The 18982-nt window shown below is 39.6% G+C and overlaps 3 protein-coding genes across 3 annotated transcripts; 1 reads left to right on the forward strand and 2 right to left on the reverse strand.

The window, feature by feature from the left end:
- Positions 1–5420: 5420 nt before the first annotated feature.
- Positions 5421–10251, reverse strand: LOC144211373 (serine/threonine-protein phosphatase PP1-gamma catalytic subunit B-like). Its single transcript, XM_077738555.1, has 7 exons — positions 9808–10251; positions 8933–9064; positions 8035–8265; positions 7819–7923; positions 7003–7226; positions 6797–6931; positions 5421–6085 (listed from the first exon to the last, which is right to left on the reverse strand). The coding sequence occupies exons 1-7, from the start codon at positions 9860–9862 to the stop codon at positions 5990–5992; spliced, it is 978 nt and encodes a 325-aa protein (XP_077594681.1). The 5' UTR covers positions 9863–10251; the 3' UTR covers positions 5421–5989.
- Positions 10252–11007: 756 nt separating this feature from the next.
- On the forward strand, positions 11008–14895 carry pelo (pelota mRNA surveillance and ribosome rescue factor). The gene is made up of 13 exons (XM_077738558.1): positions 11008–11326; positions 11796–11888; positions 11954–12104; positions 12318–12408; positions 12470–12633; positions 12717–12777; positions 13584–13745; positions 13825–13871; positions 14011–14084; positions 14146–14217; positions 14294–14368; positions 14656–14687; positions 14755–14895. Exons 1-13 carry the CDS (start codon positions 11286–11288, stop codon positions 14847–14849), a joined length of 1158 nt encoding a protein of 385 aa, XP_077594684.1. The 5' UTR covers positions 11008–11285; the 3' UTR covers positions 14850–14895.
- Positions 14896–15302: 407 nt separating this feature from the next.
- paqr4b (progestin and adipoQ receptor family member IVb) lies at positions 15303–18302 on the reverse strand. Its single transcript, XM_077738557.1, has 3 exons — positions 17986–18302; positions 16679–16897; positions 15303–16617 (listed from the first exon to the last, which is right to left on the reverse strand). The coding sequence occupies exons 1-3, from the start codon at positions 18137–18139 to the stop codon at positions 16184–16186; spliced, it is 807 nt and encodes a 268-aa protein (XP_077594683.1). The 5' UTR covers positions 18140–18302; the 3' UTR covers positions 15303–16183.
- Between the last annotated feature and the right edge of the window lie 680 nt (positions 18303–18982).

Below are 18982 nucleotides of genomic sequence, written 5' to 3' on the forward strand. Positions count from 1 at the left end.
CGTAATCGTATCACTGATGGACAGATGGAGGGGGATCAAATTTTATTCCCACTTTTTACTTTGGCGTTACAAGTTGCCGTGACACACGACAAACACTTTGGCTCGCCATGGCCTCTGGCGGCGTATTATAGACACTGCGATATTAGCCCCTACGTGCTATTCGTAAGGGTTATCTTTTAGCGCTAGCATTTAAACAGGTGTACTTAAGGAAGTGTAGCACTGGGGGAGGAAGCAGACTGGCAAAGGGAAAAGTTGATTTACAACTTGTTTGACCAGCAAGCAGTAAAATCTCGTCAACAGGCGGGAGAGTGAAAGTGATGCTTGTGAAATCAAGTTTTGATAATGTTTAAGACACTTGGATGTTCTTCAACACTTTAATTGGATTGCCAGTGACATGGATAGACGTCGAATGGCATTTAAAGTGGGAGGAATGGCTTTGAATGGTTATTTTTTTAGTGCCATCGACAGTGTGAGATGTTCATGTGCCGTGATCAGAATAAAAAAATTGGGTGGTTAATTGTAGATTTGAGGGATTATGATGCTTTAGAATTGACAGATGCCAAACATAAGGCCCAGGGGCCAAATCCTGGTCCCCATGTTGATTTGTTTGGGCCGTAAAAGTAAATTATGTGCAGCAACTTCATGTTTCTTGCAACAAAAAAAAAATTGGTTGTTTTCCTTCATCATTTAAAAAAAAGGAGTAATTAGTTTCTTTTTAATATTTTTTAAATGAAATCTTATTGGAAAATGTGTTTCCATGTTTCTTTTTCTATTGAAAAAAGGAGAGGAAAAAACAAGAAAAATGTTAATGACATTAAAAATGTAAATAAAATACAGAAAGATTAATAATATGAGACTATACCCAAAATGAACTATTTTTCCGTCCGCAATGTTTCTAAACATTTCATCCCAAAGTATTTGCCGAGTAAATTGATCAATGCTAATTTGTCAATTACTCATTATTCAAAAGATGTGTCTAAAAAAACAACTAAAATGAAAAAATATATAACTGCAAATTTATGCCTGGCCTACCTAACTTTGGCCATTTTGATCTTTTCCCCCAGAAAATAACTCGCCTAACTTTTATCGGAGCAGATGTACTTCTGCGAACAATTTCCTTTGGCCCCTAACTTCTTCGATGGCTTTCAGCTGTTGTACAAGCGTTCTGACCTCTGAGATTTTGGGGGCTGGGGGGGCCGCCATCGAGGTCGGCCTGTCAGTGTCTCCCTCAGGGCGGCGCAGTGACATTTAACTCAATATCCCAGATGGATTGTGTTTCCCGCCCCCCCTCCGCCCGACGCTTCCATCGTGGAGCCCGTACACGGTCCACGCCGGGACATCCGTGAGGGCGCTAACATGCCGGCACATCTTGCCAGGTCTGAGGGATTACCGCGGGCCACCATAACCCTTCCATCATTTGCGAACACTACCCGTGTTGCCAGTTCAGAACAAGTGTTAAGTAGTGCCTGTGTGGGGAGGGGAATGAGTGTGTGTGTGTGTGTGTGTTTGGGGGGCATCCACACACGTGGTTACGCAACTCAAGAGCATCTCTGCTGACTTGCACAAGTAAAATCAGAATGAGGCTTTCAGATAGGTAGTAGTAGTAGTCTAGTTCAGTAGTCGTAGTAGTCTAGTTCAGTAGTAGTAGTCTAGTTCAGTAGTAGTAGTAGTTTAGCTCAGTAGTAGTAGTAGTTTAGTTCAGTAGTAGTAAAGGTAATTTAGTTCAGTATTAGTAGTAGTTTGGTTCAGTAGTAGTAGTTTGGTTCAGTAGTAGTAGTTTGGTTCAGTAGTAGTAGTAGTAGTTTGGTTCAGTATTAGTAGTAGTAGTTTGGTTCAGTAGTAGTAGTAGTAGTTTGGTTCAGTAGTAGTAGTAGTTTAGTTCAGTAGTAGTAGTAGTAGTAGTTTGGTTCAGTAGTAGTAGTCGTTTAGTTCAGTAGTAGTAGTAGTTTAGTTCAGTAATAGTAGTCGTTTAGTTCAGTAGTAGTAGTAGTTTAGTTCAGTAGTAGTAGTAGTTTAGTTCAGTAGTAGTTTAGTTCAGTGGTAGTAGTAGTTTAGTTCAGTAGTAGTAGTAGTTTAGTTCAGTAGTAGTAGTAGTTTAGTTCAGTAGTAGTTTAGTTCAGTAGTAGTTTAGTTCAGTAGTAGTAGTAGTTTAGTTCAGTAGTAGTTTAGTTCAGTAGTAGTAGTAGTTTAGTTCAGTAGTAGTAGTTTAGTTCAGTAGTAGTAGTTTAGTTCAGTAGTATAGTTCAGTAGTAGTAGTTTAGTTCAGTAGTAGTAGTAGTTTAGTTCAGTAGTAGTAGTTTAGTTGAGTAGTAGTAATTTAGTTCAATAGTATTTGATCTTAAATCTTAAAAAGGGAAGAAACCCAGAGCGATTTATCACGTTGAGATTTTCCTCCAAATTTGGATGTCGCAATCTCCCATTAGCCCAAAATGGGAGCACTCACTCACTCACTTACTGATTATGATATCCACATAGAGTGCGAGGGTGAGGCTGAGTTGGCTTTGTGGAAGCGCAACGGGGGAGCAGAGGCGACCTCCGTAAAGGCACGCTGAGATGAGTTAGGTGTCCAAGAACTTGAGATCCCTGCCCGACATAACCCAACCTCAAATCCATTACACATTTGGGATGGAGCAGAACATCGGATTGGGGGGCCACGAAAGCCCGAGAAGAGCTCCAATTTCTCAAGTTGGGGTGGAAGGACAACTAATGGACCGGTCCCTGAGCGCATATAGAGACAGGCGACCATTCATTTTCACATATTCTGACAAAGTGCCATTAGTAAAACTAAAAATGAAAGCAACATTTTGTCACAATTAGCTTCAAACAGTGAATTATATATATGTATGTATATATTAAAAGTATTTGGATTAAAGAAAGTATAGACATGATTTTAAATGAGAAAATCCCAATGGAAAAATGTCAAAAGTAATTCTATTTGTTATTCCTGATCTTTTGATTTAAAAAGAAATTCTCCTATTTCTGTCATTTTCATTAAAAAATTATCTAATTTTATATATAGCAAACAAAAACCCCCAAAAATTTAGAAGAAAACGTTTTTTAAGGTGCCACTGAAATAAAAGACAAGACACGAGGACATAATTAGTAGCGGGCAATAAGGCAACGGATAAAGGAGCTACAGTGTCCATACTTTTTACAGCATTAGCTAATAGTAATAATAGAAGTGGTAGCTGAGTCTGTGAATCCAGGATTCCTCCTCTGATATAAATAGAGCAGGTGACACTGTAGTGCCGACTGGGACACCGCGGTGGATTTACACATTTTCTTCACTTAGGATTGCGGAACTAGTAGAAGAAAACATGCAAAATTATAAAAAAGAAAGAACAAAAACAATCACGGCATTGATAACTGCCGTTTATCATGGATTTCTCATGTATAAGGCGCATCCACATATAAGTCGCACCCTTAAAATTGCCTTTAAATTGTTGAATTTTACAATTTCTTATATTATATTTTGACATGAATTTATGTTATCTATCAAATGATTGTATATAATATTACAAGGTGAAAGGTCATTTTTACATAAAATTCCATATTACAAATTATAATAATACGCAATATGACAGAAAATAACGACTTTAATCAGATAATATTAAGCGTAAAGTCATGATACCACATTTTTTTGTTCTTATACTGTTACAATTGAAATCTTGCAACTTTATGTCAGTGTATTTCATTTTCAGGTGCAATTTCCCACCATTTTTCTATGTTTGCAGGCTGCAGATATTTTCAAATGCTTTTAAATCATAATACTACATTCTACTCGCCCACTCGTCTTTTAAACCATTACATTTTGTTATGTGCGTGCATCACATTATATTTAGAATAGAAATATCTAATTTCAAACGGTGTGAGCGTAAACAAAATCCCTCTCGCGTTTCGCCGTGGCGCTCGTAAAAAGTGGAAGGCCGGGCTGTACGGATATGTCGCCGCTAAAACCGGCCAATGAAAGTGAGGCGTCATTGCAGCGGGGGAGAAAATAGATTGTTCTTAAATTTAAAACTTCTGGTATTGTGGCACAAGTCAAAAAAGTAATTAAATTCAATTATTTCATTGAACATATTCATTACTATGGATCCAACAAGGAATAAGGACATCAATTGCGGTTAATGGCAGTGAGAAGTTAGCACTCCTAGTTAGCCTCGCAACGCCCTGAGCTCATTGGTCGGTTTTAGAAGGACAAATTGATGGACGGAGCGTGTCGGAAAAGTCTGTCGTTGACAGCAAGATGAATGAATGCAAAGAGACCAACAAGTCCCCAAGAAGGAAATGGGATCCTTCTTTTTTTTTTCTTGATAAATATAGAATGCCAGTGGTTCATTTGCCTGACCTGTTTCGGGCTGCATGGGTTCGAGTCCCACATAGTGGAGGTGTGTTTATTCGAGTTTAATTGATGCCTGTCTTAGTGTGTGATGGTACGACTGACTGGCGACCAGTTAAGGGTGGAGTCCGTTTTTCACCCGAAGTTAGCTGGGATAGGCTCCGGCACCCCACGAGCCTGACTGGGATAAGCGGTGTTGAAAATGAGGGGAATAAATATAGAATGAATGGCACTCAAGGGAGTACTTTACACTACTTATTTAGAAAATGGCGCCACCCCTTGGCACTGTGAGCTATTTTTTTTCCTATTTCCACCCATTTGTTTTCCCTAAGAGTTCAGTTCACCCACTTTTTAATTTTTCTTGGACAGTTTGAAAGTGTGACTTAAATTAATTTCTTTTGTGTTTACTTGATTAAATTGCTCATTGTTTTCTGAAGGTTGAGTGTATTCATTTTGTTATATTTTTTGTGAGTACTGCATCCAATGGCAGAAAAATGAATGTGCCATTAAATGTTATTCAACACGTATTTCTTTGACACTAATCCATTTTAGTGTTTGATATTTAAAGTATTTAAATTAGTTATTTATGAATACATCAACATTTATGAATAAAAAAAATTTGTGTACAATTTCAACATTTATTTCTATTTTAATGTATAACTAACCTGCTTATTTTACATTTGAGTATGTATTGCAATTCATGTATTTATGTAAACGTATTTTTATCTGGATTTTATATGTATGTGTACTTCTATTTTGCTTTACTCCAAATTGAGTTTACATTATTTTAGTTTGTATTTATTAAAACTACATTTTTATTTCATTTTATCCTGCCTTATTTTAAATTTATAGATTACCACACTCCTATATATGATACAAATACATTTGACATTCAAATTACAGTACCATTGACGATGAAAGGCGGGTTGAAGTAAATGTTATTAGGCTCTCAAATTCATTCCATATTCTCCATTGCCTTCAAAAATCAACACTAATTCCTTTTTTTTTTTTTTAGATTAATCATCAAACCTTCTCCACTTCCGATCCCATAGAAAAAACCAAAAAACAAATACGAAACAAATTTCTAACTGTATCTCAGATTCTCGGTTTATTGGTCAACTTGATGAAAGACTACAAAACGAATTCACAAAAAAATCTCTTTCAAGTAATCAAATCTGTACAAACCTAAACTGTACGGCTTTTTTACAGCTCTGGCTCATTTGAATCTGAAGAGTTGCGCGCGCGGGGAGATTTTACGGTACGCTGGGACGCGGGGAAACTAAATACTCGCGGCCACCGCCTCGCGCGCCATTTCCCGACCTGCTTTTTCAGTCAAATTGCCTTTCGACGCGCGTGCGGTTTCCGCGTTTTCCAAACTCGCCGCGGGAAGAGTAGCGGGAGAGAAGGTAGGGAGGAGGAAAAGTAGAAATGTGGACATCCTCTCGTGCAGGTCGCTCGCACATCCGCTCTCGACAATTCATAACATTTAATAAGTACAGATTAAAAAAAGTTGGGGGTGGAAAAAAAGCCCTGGGTAAAGGTTGGATTTCTGGCTGTTTACTGAAAGAAAGGAGAAGAGAGGTAGACAGGAAAGGAGAAGGACCAAAAGGGGACCAAAAGTGGAGGCCAGCCCGCCCTACGTGGGGGGTGTCATTTCTTAGCTTTCCTCGGTGGGGTGACGGGGCGGCCCGATCCCATGCCACCTCCGCCGCCGTAGAAGAGCTTCTTGTCGGCCGGTTTCAGGATCTAAAGACGCACGACGCATAATTAGAAGATATTGGTCGCTCGAGTAGTAAAGGATCCTCTTTTAGTGCTACTTTGGGGGGATAGGCATGATTTTATGGTGTCTATTTAATATTACTTGGACTTTTAAAACCGTCTGTACTATTTACTCTCAAGGGTATACACTGCCCTCTAGTGGGAAATGAAATCATCTCCATGACTTGCCTTTTTTCCTAATTTAGTGTACTAATACTTTACTGCCCAAGGGAGAAGCTGCCTCCTGGTGGCCAGTGGGGAAATTTCACCAATTGTGACTCAACCCACCCACCCCCATTTCATGTTTGTATATTTCCTACACAATCAACTTTTCATATACAAAGGCTGCAATAGTCGATCCGCAATGGCAAGAGTTTACTATAATTATTAGGGCGGCAATAAGTCATTATTTCAATGATTCGAGTCATTGGATAAACATTTGATGGGGTGCTGAATACATTTAGGAGACGTAAAATTGTCTTGCAATAACATTAATTTGGTCTATCTAGTCTTTTTCTTATTTATTCCCATATTTTTATCCAATTCTTGCTAGAAATTTCAAATTGAGTCCTCGTGTTCTGTTACCGTAAGAAAATTAAAAATTCCGCAAACAACACAAGTCTGCAAATGCAGCAATTTTAACATTTTGAACCTACAACCCGGTAAATGAACGTACCACATGGGCAATTCTAAACTCACCTGGAAAGAGCACATGAGGGTCTCATCCACGCTCATCATGGCGCCGGCGTTGTCGAATTCACCGCAATAGTTCGGGGCAGAGAAGAGCGTTACCAGCTGGCGCTTAGCAAAGAACTCGTAGCCGTCCTCGACCACCTGAAATAAAAAGCAGGCTCAGTATCGGAAGGCGGGAAGACAAAATGGAAACGCAATTGAACGAGTGAAACCTGATGAGCTCGGCAGATGAGGTCCATGTCGTGTTTGTGGAGGAACTTGGTGACCACGTCGGCGCCGAAGGTGAAGGAGACGCCGCGGTCATTCTCGCCCCATCCCAGGACGTCCTTGTCGGGGTCGGCCCAGAGCAGGTCGCACAGCAAGCCCTGATCGGGCACGTCGGTGGGCCGCATCACCCGCCGCACCTGCTCCATGGACTGCAGGTCCGGAGACAGTCCTGCCACAAACCCACACCAGGTCTTTGTTGACATATTCACTAATGCGAGTGTTGATGGTTGGGACCGTTGTGGAACGCATCAAACCCAACCAATACACACACATCTAAAAAAAGCCATCTGAACTTTAAACAAAAAAAGTTTTTTTGGGGTGAATTTCAGGTAAGACTGACATTTTAAGACATTTCAATCAGTTTGCAACCATGAAAGGGAATACATATCCAATCCATTTTTGACTGGTGGAACAGGCTCGTAACCCAGTTAGTTGAGGTTTTTATGCCAAATTTAGACAGGTGATTTTTTTTTTGTCTCCAATTGTTACCCAAACCGTTTTCATATTTGATATTTTAGTGTATCCACATTACTAGACTAGAGAAAACAAAAACAAATACCAAACCGCCTCAAAATACCCCAAACCTTCTTTCCAGTTCCATCCAATGTAAAACCCACTTGCTTATCATCACCATCGTGGCCTAGTGTGACTTGACAAGTCAACCAGAACCAAAGACGGTCTTAAAAGTGGCGAGACGTGGCTATTGACAGTCAACACGCGGCTAGAGACGATCCGCTCTTTGTTATTCTTATGTCACTGACCTCCGTGGCAGCAGAAAATCTTCTCGTCGACGATGGCGGCCACGGGCAAACAGTTGAAACAGTCGGTGAATGTCTTCCACAGCTTGATGTTGTACCGCCGCTTACCTACAGACCCAAAACACAGCATCGCTATCTAGTCTGGACGCTAATAAATCTCTTAAGCGTTAGCATGTTGCATCACACTTTGCGAAAACAAGACAGCGTGACACGCCTTACACTCGTCGTAAAATCCGTATATCCTGTTTATGGAGGCACACTCGTGGTTTCCCCTCAGCAGGAAGAAGTTCTCCGGGTATTTGATCTTGTAGGCCAGCAAGAGGCAGATGGTCTCCAGCGACTGCTTGCCTCGGTCCACGTAGTCGCCCAGGAACAAGTAGTTGCTCTCCGGCGGGAAGCCCCCGTATTCGAAGAGCCTCATCAGGTCGTAGTACTGTCCGTGAACATCCCCTGTGGACATGGTCAAAGACATTATTTTGTGCTCAATGTTAGTTTCTAGATTAGGCCAGCCATTGACAGCAATAGACATCTGATCATGTGACTCTTTAGCTTTCTCCCGGGAACTTTAAGTAAAGGATCGATCCATTTGGACAGGGGTGGGGTTGCCAACCGGTACTGTGTCCATTGCTAACATGTAATGTAATGGATGCTAAAAAACAATGTTTACTATAAAATATATTGTCTTATTTTGTATTTGTAATATTTTTTTTCTTACATAAATATGGTCTTTTGAATTTTTATCCAGGTAGTTATTTAACATTTTGATAAAAACTAATTGTAAAAACTGAAAATGTTTACTTTTGTTGAAACTACAAATTTAATTATAAACATGGCATAAATATTAAGATAAATATCTATATTTATTCACCAAAATGGGAAACCTGTAAATATCAAGTCAAAAATAAATACAAATTAAAGAGAAATGACCGTAAAAAATATTTGCCTGTAGTCATGGGTGAAAGCTATTGCAATTATCTTTAAAATCTGATACTCAAAAAACAGACTATCAAAACAATCACTAAGGCACCTGTGCTAAAATACTACCGGTATTAGCGACGCAGTACAATGACAATAAGTACTTTGGACGATGTCCCAAAAGTCCAAAGACAAGTCTCACCACAAATCTTGAGAGGTGCCTCCAGTTCCAGCAGGATTGGCTGGCTGAGGAAGATCTCCCTGGATTTCAGGCAAAGTCCCCGAATTTCATTTTCTGTCAGCTGGACGTTTTTGCCAGGTCTGGAGCCTTTCACTGCAACCAGGGCAAAGCACAAATGAGAAAAACACTTGAAATCGTATTGATACATTGGCTGCCATTGACAACAATAAACGTCCAATCCTTTTTAGAACGAGAATCCCAATTCAAATGAATTGTACTCAGCACTCATCAATAGTCTTGAAATGCCGCAAATTTAAATCACAAATGAGAGCACACAGCTATACCGTTTTTTGCCAGTTTATTCCTTAAAGACCTTTTGACATTTTACGTTTCAATTGTTGTTAAGCAAAAAGACATTTTAAACATGTGATGCAACGGCAAAATTAGCGATTTTGTGCATTAATAGTAGCCTGAAACGCCTTTAAATCATGCACACGTGTACATTTATTTTTATAAATCTTTTGAAATTATATTTGACTAGTGAAATGACTTATTTTTCCAGTCTGCAAAATATGACTTTTGAAAAATGAACATTGTTCATTCAAACCAACAGAAAACCGCTAATTGTTTAGCTAGTGTATTTTTTCACATTTAAATCGGATAGTAAATGTATTTATAGTGCTTTTCCATTCTACGACACGTCAGGGAAATAACAAAAAAAAGTCTCATGATATTTCACCATGCAAAATTATATTTAGTGAGTTTTAATTCGTCGAAGTAAACGCAGAAAAAAACAAAAATAACAAGCATTCGTACATAAAACATCGATGAGTGGTCTAACCAAGTTGGGTAAAATGGCTACCGCGGTAGAAGACCGAAATGATCGAAGTCTTTACCTTCCAGCAGACGCTGAATGATGGAATCAATGTTCAGTTTGTCGGCCTCCGCCATGTTTGCCCTCGAATATGAATGTTTTTCCTCACAAATACCAACAAGCCAAAGACGTAGTAGTAAGTGACAGCGGTCTCCTGAGTAAATGTTTTTTTTTTGCTAAACTAGTTCAGCGGTAATCGGCTATCGTTAGCCAGCGAGCTAGCTAACCTTGGGAAGAAATGAGCAAGCCAAACGGCAGTCTACCGGGCTCGCTCACTACAAAATAGACAACATAAACTTCCAAAACTTAAGCGAATAGACTAATACCCCTGAGATATTCGAATTTAAATTGTTTTTCGGTGGATTTCGTTGTTTTTGCCGTGGCTGCTTAGCACCATGCCATCGACAAAAAAAGAAGACTGAATGAGCGTTAACGTGAAAGGCTGGGCGGAAGTTACGATAAGGAATACAGAGCTCCCATTGGTCTGTTTACAACCAAGGCGGGACTGGCGCGTTTCAATGTTCGTACGCATCGGTCGCTTGGAGTGTCTGTCAGCATTTACTCACGCGAATGAAATCAATCATATAAATGGCAACCATTCCCCAGTGTGAACACAATTTGTCGTGCACGGGTGTTATGGTATTTAAAGCATTTGCGTGTGTCGTACTCCTGCTAACCCGGTCGTGTTTTAAGCGCTTTTGTGCGCGGGGAAAGGACACTCTGGAGGAGTGGCAAGAACGAGAGGAATTTACGACGTACGACTGCCAATGACGCAATGACCCAGCCTTCCCTACAGTGTGTTTTTGTGTATCTTTGTAGTAACTTGTCCACGGAGAGAGCAAAGGACGTGTAAAATATGCATATGTCAATAAAGTTTATTGAGCTAACACCTCGTAAGCCTCTTCTAAATGAAATCCCCGGATGCAATTGTGCTTGTCCTTGCATCCATATGTTTATAAGATACAACGCCTCCTCGTTGTCAACAACTAAGTTGTTGTGAATATTCATTGAGTCCAACATCCTAATGGGGGAAGTACTTCGTTCATTATTCAATTATTAAGCCCGTAATAATTCACATGCAAATTTGAAAAACATCAATATGGCATCTTCGCCCTTTGCTCTGTACGGCCACATTCAAAATGGCAGCGTCATTGACGCACAGATAATCACTGAAGACGAGTAACGTCACTTGAAACAAATACCCGGATGTTATCACCTATATCTATTATTTTTTTAATAAAAGCATAAACCATAAAATAAAGATCAGAAAGCACAGATATAGAATACTGTTCATGACTGTCCAAGAAAATATGTTTTCATTGTGGTCAATGGTGACGTCACTTCGGAAGGCGACCAGGTTATATTTGTTTCTTTTCCACTCACAACTCCATTCAATGCTCACGATGAGAGTTTACTATTAAGATCGCCATGAGATCAGACGCAAATACCAATTGGTAGATTATTTTCCTTTAATAACCCGGCGTAAACCCGAAAGCAACCATGAAGCTGCTTCACAGAGACATTGAAAAAGACAACGCTGGGTGAGTAAACTGTCTATCGAGCTAACTTTGTTAGCCACTAAAGCTAACACTGCTTTGCTTGCCTTTTTTTGTTGTCCATGTGCCACGTCTCAGCAATTTTGTTGTCATTCGGTCATAACAATAGGTTTGATTATATGCACACAAGCAGACTGTTGCATTCTCCACCCGATAGCTGAAATGTAAACAAATCAAGTTACACTTGAGTAATGTATTCTAGTAGTACATATTATCTATGTAAATGTTATAACAGGTATAACAGGGGTAGGGAACCTATGGCTTGCGAGCCATATGTGGCTATACTGTAATCTAAAATGTACCTCTAACACATCTGTGATCATTTTTTTAGAAATATTATGCTCCCTTGTGCATGTATAACCTCATTGATGAGAAATTGTGTAACAATATTGTTAAATGCCTTCTGAGAGTTTTGTAACAACATTGTCATCCATGTTTTTGTGCTTTTTCTCAGTCAGGTGACGCTCATGCCAGAGGAAGCGGAGGACATGTGGCACACCTACAACCTGCTTCAACAAGGAGACAGTCTTAGAGCTTCTACCATTAGGTAAATAATCAGTATTGGTCAATGTTGGGCCGGAATCAATGTTTTTTCCTCTCACAATACTATAGAAAAGTACAGACGGAATCCACTACTGGAAGCGTGGGCAGCTCCAGAGTTCGGACCACCTTGACGTTATGTGTGGAGACCATCGACTTTGACACGCAGGCCTGCCGGTTGAGAGTGAAGGGTACTAACATAGAGGAAAATCAGTATGTGAAGGTTAGTGGTTGACTTGAGCTGCCATAGACATAACAGTGATCAATATTTTTGAAGTGGAATATATTTTTAATGAATATATTTTATATTTATTTTAAAATAAATGTTCCCTATATTTAATGACACTTATTTTTGCTTCAGAATGAATTGTGTTTATTTTGATGAGTCTAATTTAATTTTAAAAGGAAAATATTTGATGTATTCATTTGATTTTAGATGGGGGCTTACCACACCATCGAACTGGAGCTCAACCGGAAATTCACCCTGGCCAAAAAGAATTGGGACAGCGTGGTCTTGGCCCGAATCGGTAAACTCAACAATGTTCTAAAATGCCCGACATACGTGATTCCAGCACACTGTTTTCTCAGATGAAGCATGCGATGCCACACAGAAGGCCGACGTGGCGGCGGTGGTGATGCAGGAGGGTCTGGCCAACCTGGTGCTGGTGACCCCCGCCATGACGCTTCTGCGCGCTAAAGTGGAGCTTACCATTCCTCGCAAACGGCGAGGGAGCTGCACGCAACACGAAAAGGTGCGATGGCTTCATTGGAGATGAACACTGCAAAATAAACATGCATTAATCTCGCGCCATTAATCATCATTTTCATTCTGCAGGCACTTGAGAGGTTTTACGAAGCTGTCATGCAGGCCATACTTCGTCACATTAACTTTGATGGTAACAATTGCAACAACAACAAATAAACTGTATTTTCCACACTAAGGCTCTTAAAATTGGTTTCGTGGACCAAATTGTAATGTAGTATAGTAGTCGCAGTAGTATAGTAGTCGCAGTAGTATAGTAGTCGCAGTAGTATAGTAGTCGCAGTAGTATAGTAGTCGCAGTAGTATAGTAGTCGCAGTAGTATAGTAGTCGCAGTAGTATAGTAGTCGCAGTAGTATAGTAGTCGCAGTAGTATAGTAGTCGCAGTAGTATAGTAGTCGCAGTAGTATAGTAGTCGCAGTAGTATAGTAGTCGCAGTCGTATAGTAGTCGCAGTCGTATAGTAGTCGCAGTCGTATAGTAGTCGCAGTCGTATAGTAGTCGCAGTCGTATTGTAGTCGCAGTAGTATAGTAGTCGCAGTAGTAGTAATAGGGGATTGTGTTATGCATCCACTAAATGGAGTTGTAGTAGAAGTAGGGGTTATGTTATACGTTCACTTGATGGAGCTGCAGTAGTAGTAGTGGGTTGTATTAGAGATCTACTAGATGTAGCTGTAGTAGCAGTAGTACTAGTAAGTTGTGCTAGAGATATACTAGAATGAGCTGTAGTGGTAGTCATAGTAATAGGGGGTTGTGTTAATTATCCAATACATTATATATAAACTACAAAAGGGAATTTCATACAACAATGAACCAATGTTGATCCATATGTAAGGCACAACTTTTCAGAAGTCTTTTAGCTGTGCTTGCAGTGTGGAAAATACGGTAGTTGGAATTTGATTAACTTTGTCATTCCATCATCTTTTTGATTTTTTTTCTCAGTGGTGAAGTGCATCCTGGTGGCCAGCCCTGGCTTTGTAAAGGACCAGTTTATGACCTACCTCTTCAAAGAAGCCGTGCGGCATGACAACAAACTGCTCCTGGAGAACCGACCAAAGTTTATGGTGGTCCATTCGTCCTCGGGTCATAAGTACTCGCTTAAAGGTCAGCTAGAAGACAAACATGATGTGGCAAAACTGTTATTTTTCCTAACATCTACTACTTGTTTTTTTTTTTCTGTCAGAAATCCTCACCGACCCTACCGTGACCAACAGGCTCTCCGATACAAAGGTGACAATGGATCACATTTAAATTTTTTATGTCCAATCAAAGCTATTAGGAATGGATTGGACAACAACTCTAGTCAATTAGGTCTGATTATTATTATTATTATTATTATTATTATTATTATTATTATTTCTCACTCTAGGCAGCAGGAGAAGTGAAAGCATTAGAGGATTTCTACAAAATGCTCCAACACGAGCCCGATAGAGCTTTTTACGGGTGAGTAATTTTAGATTAATTTCTGAAATTATTTCCAAAATGGACGGATGAATCTTCGCAGAATGGCTCACGTGGAGAGAGCGGCCGAAGCCCTCGCCGTAGACACTTTGTTGGTCAGCGATAAGCTCTTCAGGTAAGGAATGTTTCCCAACCTATAAGTTGAAAATGTACCAAAATGTCATTATTTTAATGCGTTCATGTCTGCGTAGGCATCAGGACGTGCCCACAAGGACGCGCTATGTTCGCTTGGTGGACAAAGTGAGAGATAGCTGCGGAAATGTCAGGTTAGGACAGACTTCAGAATCCTTGAAAACACTTTTGAGGTTTTAGGGGGTGAAAAAAATGTAAATCTTGAAGAATTTTAGACTAATTAATGACAGTATCATTTTTTTTAGTCTCATTTGGAAGATTGTATTTTTTCTTTACAATTTTCCATCATAGAAGTGAAAAATTAGCAGTTCACTTGCAATGCAATGAGCTAAAATATTTTCAAATTGTGAATAAAAAGCTTTAGATATGAAGTTTTTTTCTCTACAATTACAGTAACTTATGTTTTTCTTTTTCTACACAGGATATTTTCAAGTCTTCATGTATCAGGGGAACGTAAGTAACCACGAAAATGGACTTCTGGAAAATTGTTTTCAATTTTAACCCGTTTGTTTTTAAATAGAACTGACTCAACTGAGTGGAGTGGCAGCCATCTTGCGTTTCCCCATTGCTGACGTTTCCGAAGATGAAGACGACAGCAGCTCGGATGAAGACTAAATAATGGAAATATGGCAGAATAAATAAATGGGGTTGTAAATACTAATTGTGTTCAGCAGGGTGATCATTTTACAAAGTCAAAATTTCCAAAATATCACCACAATGAAACTTATCCTCCTAAAAAACAGACACAGGAGAAATATGCAAAAATATATACTTTATGCCCTTTTTAAAAATTGGTTATCCTAATGTACAGATCAAGTAAGCAGGATTTTTTTTGAATGAGTTCCATAGAACATTTCTTACATGCATGATGAAAGTGAAAGTACTCTAGTGCCACCAGGGCTAAAGTGCAATTAAAAACAATACATAAATAAAAGTACCCTTACATACTGTTCCATTGACCTTAGAGGAAGATTTTCCTTATATCTGGACTACAAAATTATTCATTACAGCAATATGTCGTACTAGTCACACCGACATTTAGTGACTATTTCAAACTGTCTTCAATACTTATACAAGACTTGGCCTTTAACAGTTTCAAGTTTTCACTATGTTGCCTAAAAAGACAACTGTAGAGTATTTCAAACTCCCTCTTTAACACAGTTTTCTGATAAAATCCATCCATCATCTTTTTAAACATATTGAAGATAGCCAGCATTTATTCTGGTTCAATTTTTCCAGATTTTTCACTTTTTCTAGTTCAGTTTCATAATTCTCACCCCTTAAGAGTCTCACTTTGTTTATTGTCTAGTTTCACATTTCAAGTTTGCAAATTTCCACCAATTTCCACCATTATTTCATTTTAAGATTTTCATTATTGCCCTTAATTGATTAGTTTGAAGTTTCCCTTCAATTTCCTTACTTTGACCAGTTTCAAAATCTACCAATTTCTTTGACCGCTTTCAAAGTTCCCATCAATCCCATTTTGTTAACAATTCCCTTGATTAACCAGTTTCAAAGTACCCACCATAATCCCATTTTATTTAACAATTTCTAGAATTCTGTTGATTGACCAATTCAAAAAATCAAATCCTTTTGATGGACCAGTTTGAAGATTCCAGCTATTTCCATAAAATTTCAAGATTACTGTCATTTCCCTTGGATTGCACAGTTTCAAAAATTTCAACCAATTTTCCTGATTGGCCAGTTTATTTATCAATTCTACAATTCTTATCAATCTCCTTGATCAACTCCAAGATTCCATCCATTTCCCTTGAATTTCAATATTCCTGCTAGACATCCAATCCATTTGATGTAACCTACCGACCATCTATTTTTTGCAAACGCCATTGAAAGCGTTCACAAAATTGCCAATCGAACTTTACAAATAATCTTACCTTGCATGAAATCTTAACTCCTTCACCCCCACTGACGTAGACCTCGAGAATTCATCACTCTGCAGGACACTGGTAGTCCTTAACCCAAGTTAAGTCCTCCAACGTCCCCCAATGAAGAAAAATAATAGAACAAACCACCATCACATGCATAATCTGATGACTATTACCCCAATTGTCGAAGCGGCCCGGGCCAAAGCGCTCTGGGATCTGGATCACGTTGACCAGGCCGCCCAACACGGCCAGCGAGTCCATGATGACGAAATGGCGTAGCGAGCGGGGACTGCCGACCCCACTGCCATAGACACGAAACAGGAAAAGGCTGAAACGGAAGGCGGCCTGCCACGCGAAGGCCCGCAACCGCAGGACGTTGGTTCGTGCCGTGGTGGCCTGGTAGATGCCGTACGCCGACACGAAGACGTAAGCGAGCAAGGCCGCTCGCCGTGCACTCGGGAAGCAAAGCAGGGTGATGTGGATGATGGGAAGCGCACCTAAACGGAACAAATTTGTTGAGAATTGGGGTGGCGGGGGGTCTTTTAGGGGAGAACTCACCTAACGTGTTGACCAGGCACACGCCGAACATGTCGAGGGACAGCAGGGTGTCGTAGACGTGCTCCCCGCCGACGTGGTTCATGAAGACGTGGTAGAGGACCGAGCCCACCGTGGGGCTGAGGCAGGCCAGGTAGTGGACCACGCCGATCCAAACGCTGTCCACTTCGGCCCAGGGGATGCTGAAGGGGAGCAGGAAGAGGAACGCCAAGAAGGGGATTCCTGAGAAGAGAAGGGGTCAGATGGTGGCCCGCCGGGCTTATAAAGCAATGGAAGAAATGCTTACATTTTAGCTTACAGTGCCTGTAAGACTTAAGATCTTAATTTCAAGATTTATGAATAAAATTTAATGTTGCGCTTTTAAGTACAAAGCTGAAAATTATGTTCTTGAGGAAAATGTTGACATTTTTAGCACTTTTTGAGTTTCCCAAAATTTAATACAATTATTTTTTGTCCTTAACAGAGAAAGGGTGTATATCTTAATTTGAATGATTTTTTTTAATTCATTAACTGCCTTTGAGTGAATGGGCATTTGCCCTCTCCCAGTTTAAATGGATTGGTTGTCTGTTGCCGTCAATGGCATGAAATTAGTTGTTGTTTTTTGAGGCCAGGATCAGGATTTATCTTTTTATTCCTTTTAATTTAATTTATGGTTGGACAAAAAGAGGTAAAAAAAAATACCATGAATAATCCAAAACATGTAATTTGCCAAGTTTTTTTCCAAATGACCAATCTTTAATAATAATCACTTTAATGTAACTACAGAAATAGTCAAAGACTGAAGGACTTATTGTGTGTGGCTCCAGTTTTTTTTTTGCTAGGTCTACAATGTCTTGTCTGTCTTGCTACTGCAACCAAGAAATTTCCCGAATGCGGGATGAAATTAAATTTTAATCTAATCTAATTGAATTAATAAAATAAGAACATGCATAACAAACCCAATGCAAATGTATTGGTATAGTTTAAAAGTTCACTATAAAGGCTTGAAAGTGAAGACCTAGCATTCAAAAGTCAAACTATTTCTTAAACTAACATTTCTCTTAAATTTTCCTTTTCACCAACACATGAATTTCTCATCCAACAAAAAAAAAACACAGTTAACCGCAGGATATTTCCAGTACAGGGATTCTCAGGGCCGATTACAGCTAATCCCATATACTCATTACACGCTCCTGTCAAGTGCGCTTGGAAAAGAACGGACGCAAGTGAGAGTTTAACGGACATGTCGTCCCCCCCTGCGCCAACTTGACCTTTCCGAAAAGGTCATCATCAGCTCAAATGTGTGAGAAAAAAAAATGAGACTCACTCACCATGACTGTAGATGTTGCCCAACTCATTGTGCATGTAAAAAAGACTCCGCATGCACTCGTGGGCGGAAGAAACCGGTCGGTAACCGGTCAGCACGTATTTGTTAAACTGAAGGTGCACGGGAGTTTTAGTAAAGTCCAACAGCCGCGGACCCATGGTGACCACCAGTGCAGGTCACGCCGCTCCGGCATTTTACGGTAAGTGGCGGAGAGCCATGGCGCCGCTCCTGTGACTGCGTTGGGGGCCGACGGATGGCCGGCTTCTTATTCTTCTTAAGGATAAAGCTGTGTTAATCCCTACCTGAAAGGCCATGCGCGCTATCCAAGTTGCATCTAGGTTTAGAAAACGAGTCCATCGCATCTTAAATCACTGGAAAGAGAGATTATTTATTTTGGGAAAAGATTTGAGATGAGGAGAAAAATGGATTAGGGAATGGGCGGGGCATATTTTCATAATTGAATACTCCTTTTTTCCTAATTAAACTGTTTTAATAAGTCCTGTTGTTTTCCTAACATAATCAATATTCCCTGCTATTTATCTGACTTTAACATTTTAAAAGTTTCCGTATTTTACCTGTTTCCTTGAACAAATTCAATTCCTGTGGTTTTCTTAGGTTAACATACTCAATATTCCTGCCATTTTGGGAATTGAACAATTTTCCCATTTCCACCCATTTTCACAATAACAATGAAATTTCCTTGATTTAACAGCATACAGATTCCAACCAATCACCTTCCTTTTCGCACCATTTTCAATGTTATACTAACAAAATCCCAATTATAAGCCACTTCACTCAAATGTGCCATTGAATAAATATACTATAAACATCTTTGCTCATTAGTTTTAAGACCTATTCATTCATCTGACTGATGAAAGGTCTGAAAAAAAACATTCTGTAAATTCTGAAAATATTCTGGTTTGTCTTCAAGAGAACGTACAAATGTCCCCAAATTTTAAAATTTAGTTACAAAATGTAGTCTCAAACACACACAACGCTCC

Source organism: Stigmatopora nigra, chromosome 18, assembly GCF_051989575.1.
Source record: "Stigmatopora nigra isolate UIUO_SnigA chromosome 18, RoL_Snig_1.1, whole genome shotgun sequence".
NCBI lineage: Eukaryota > Metazoa > Chordata > Actinopteri > Syngnathiformes > Syngnathidae > Stigmatopora > Stigmatopora nigra.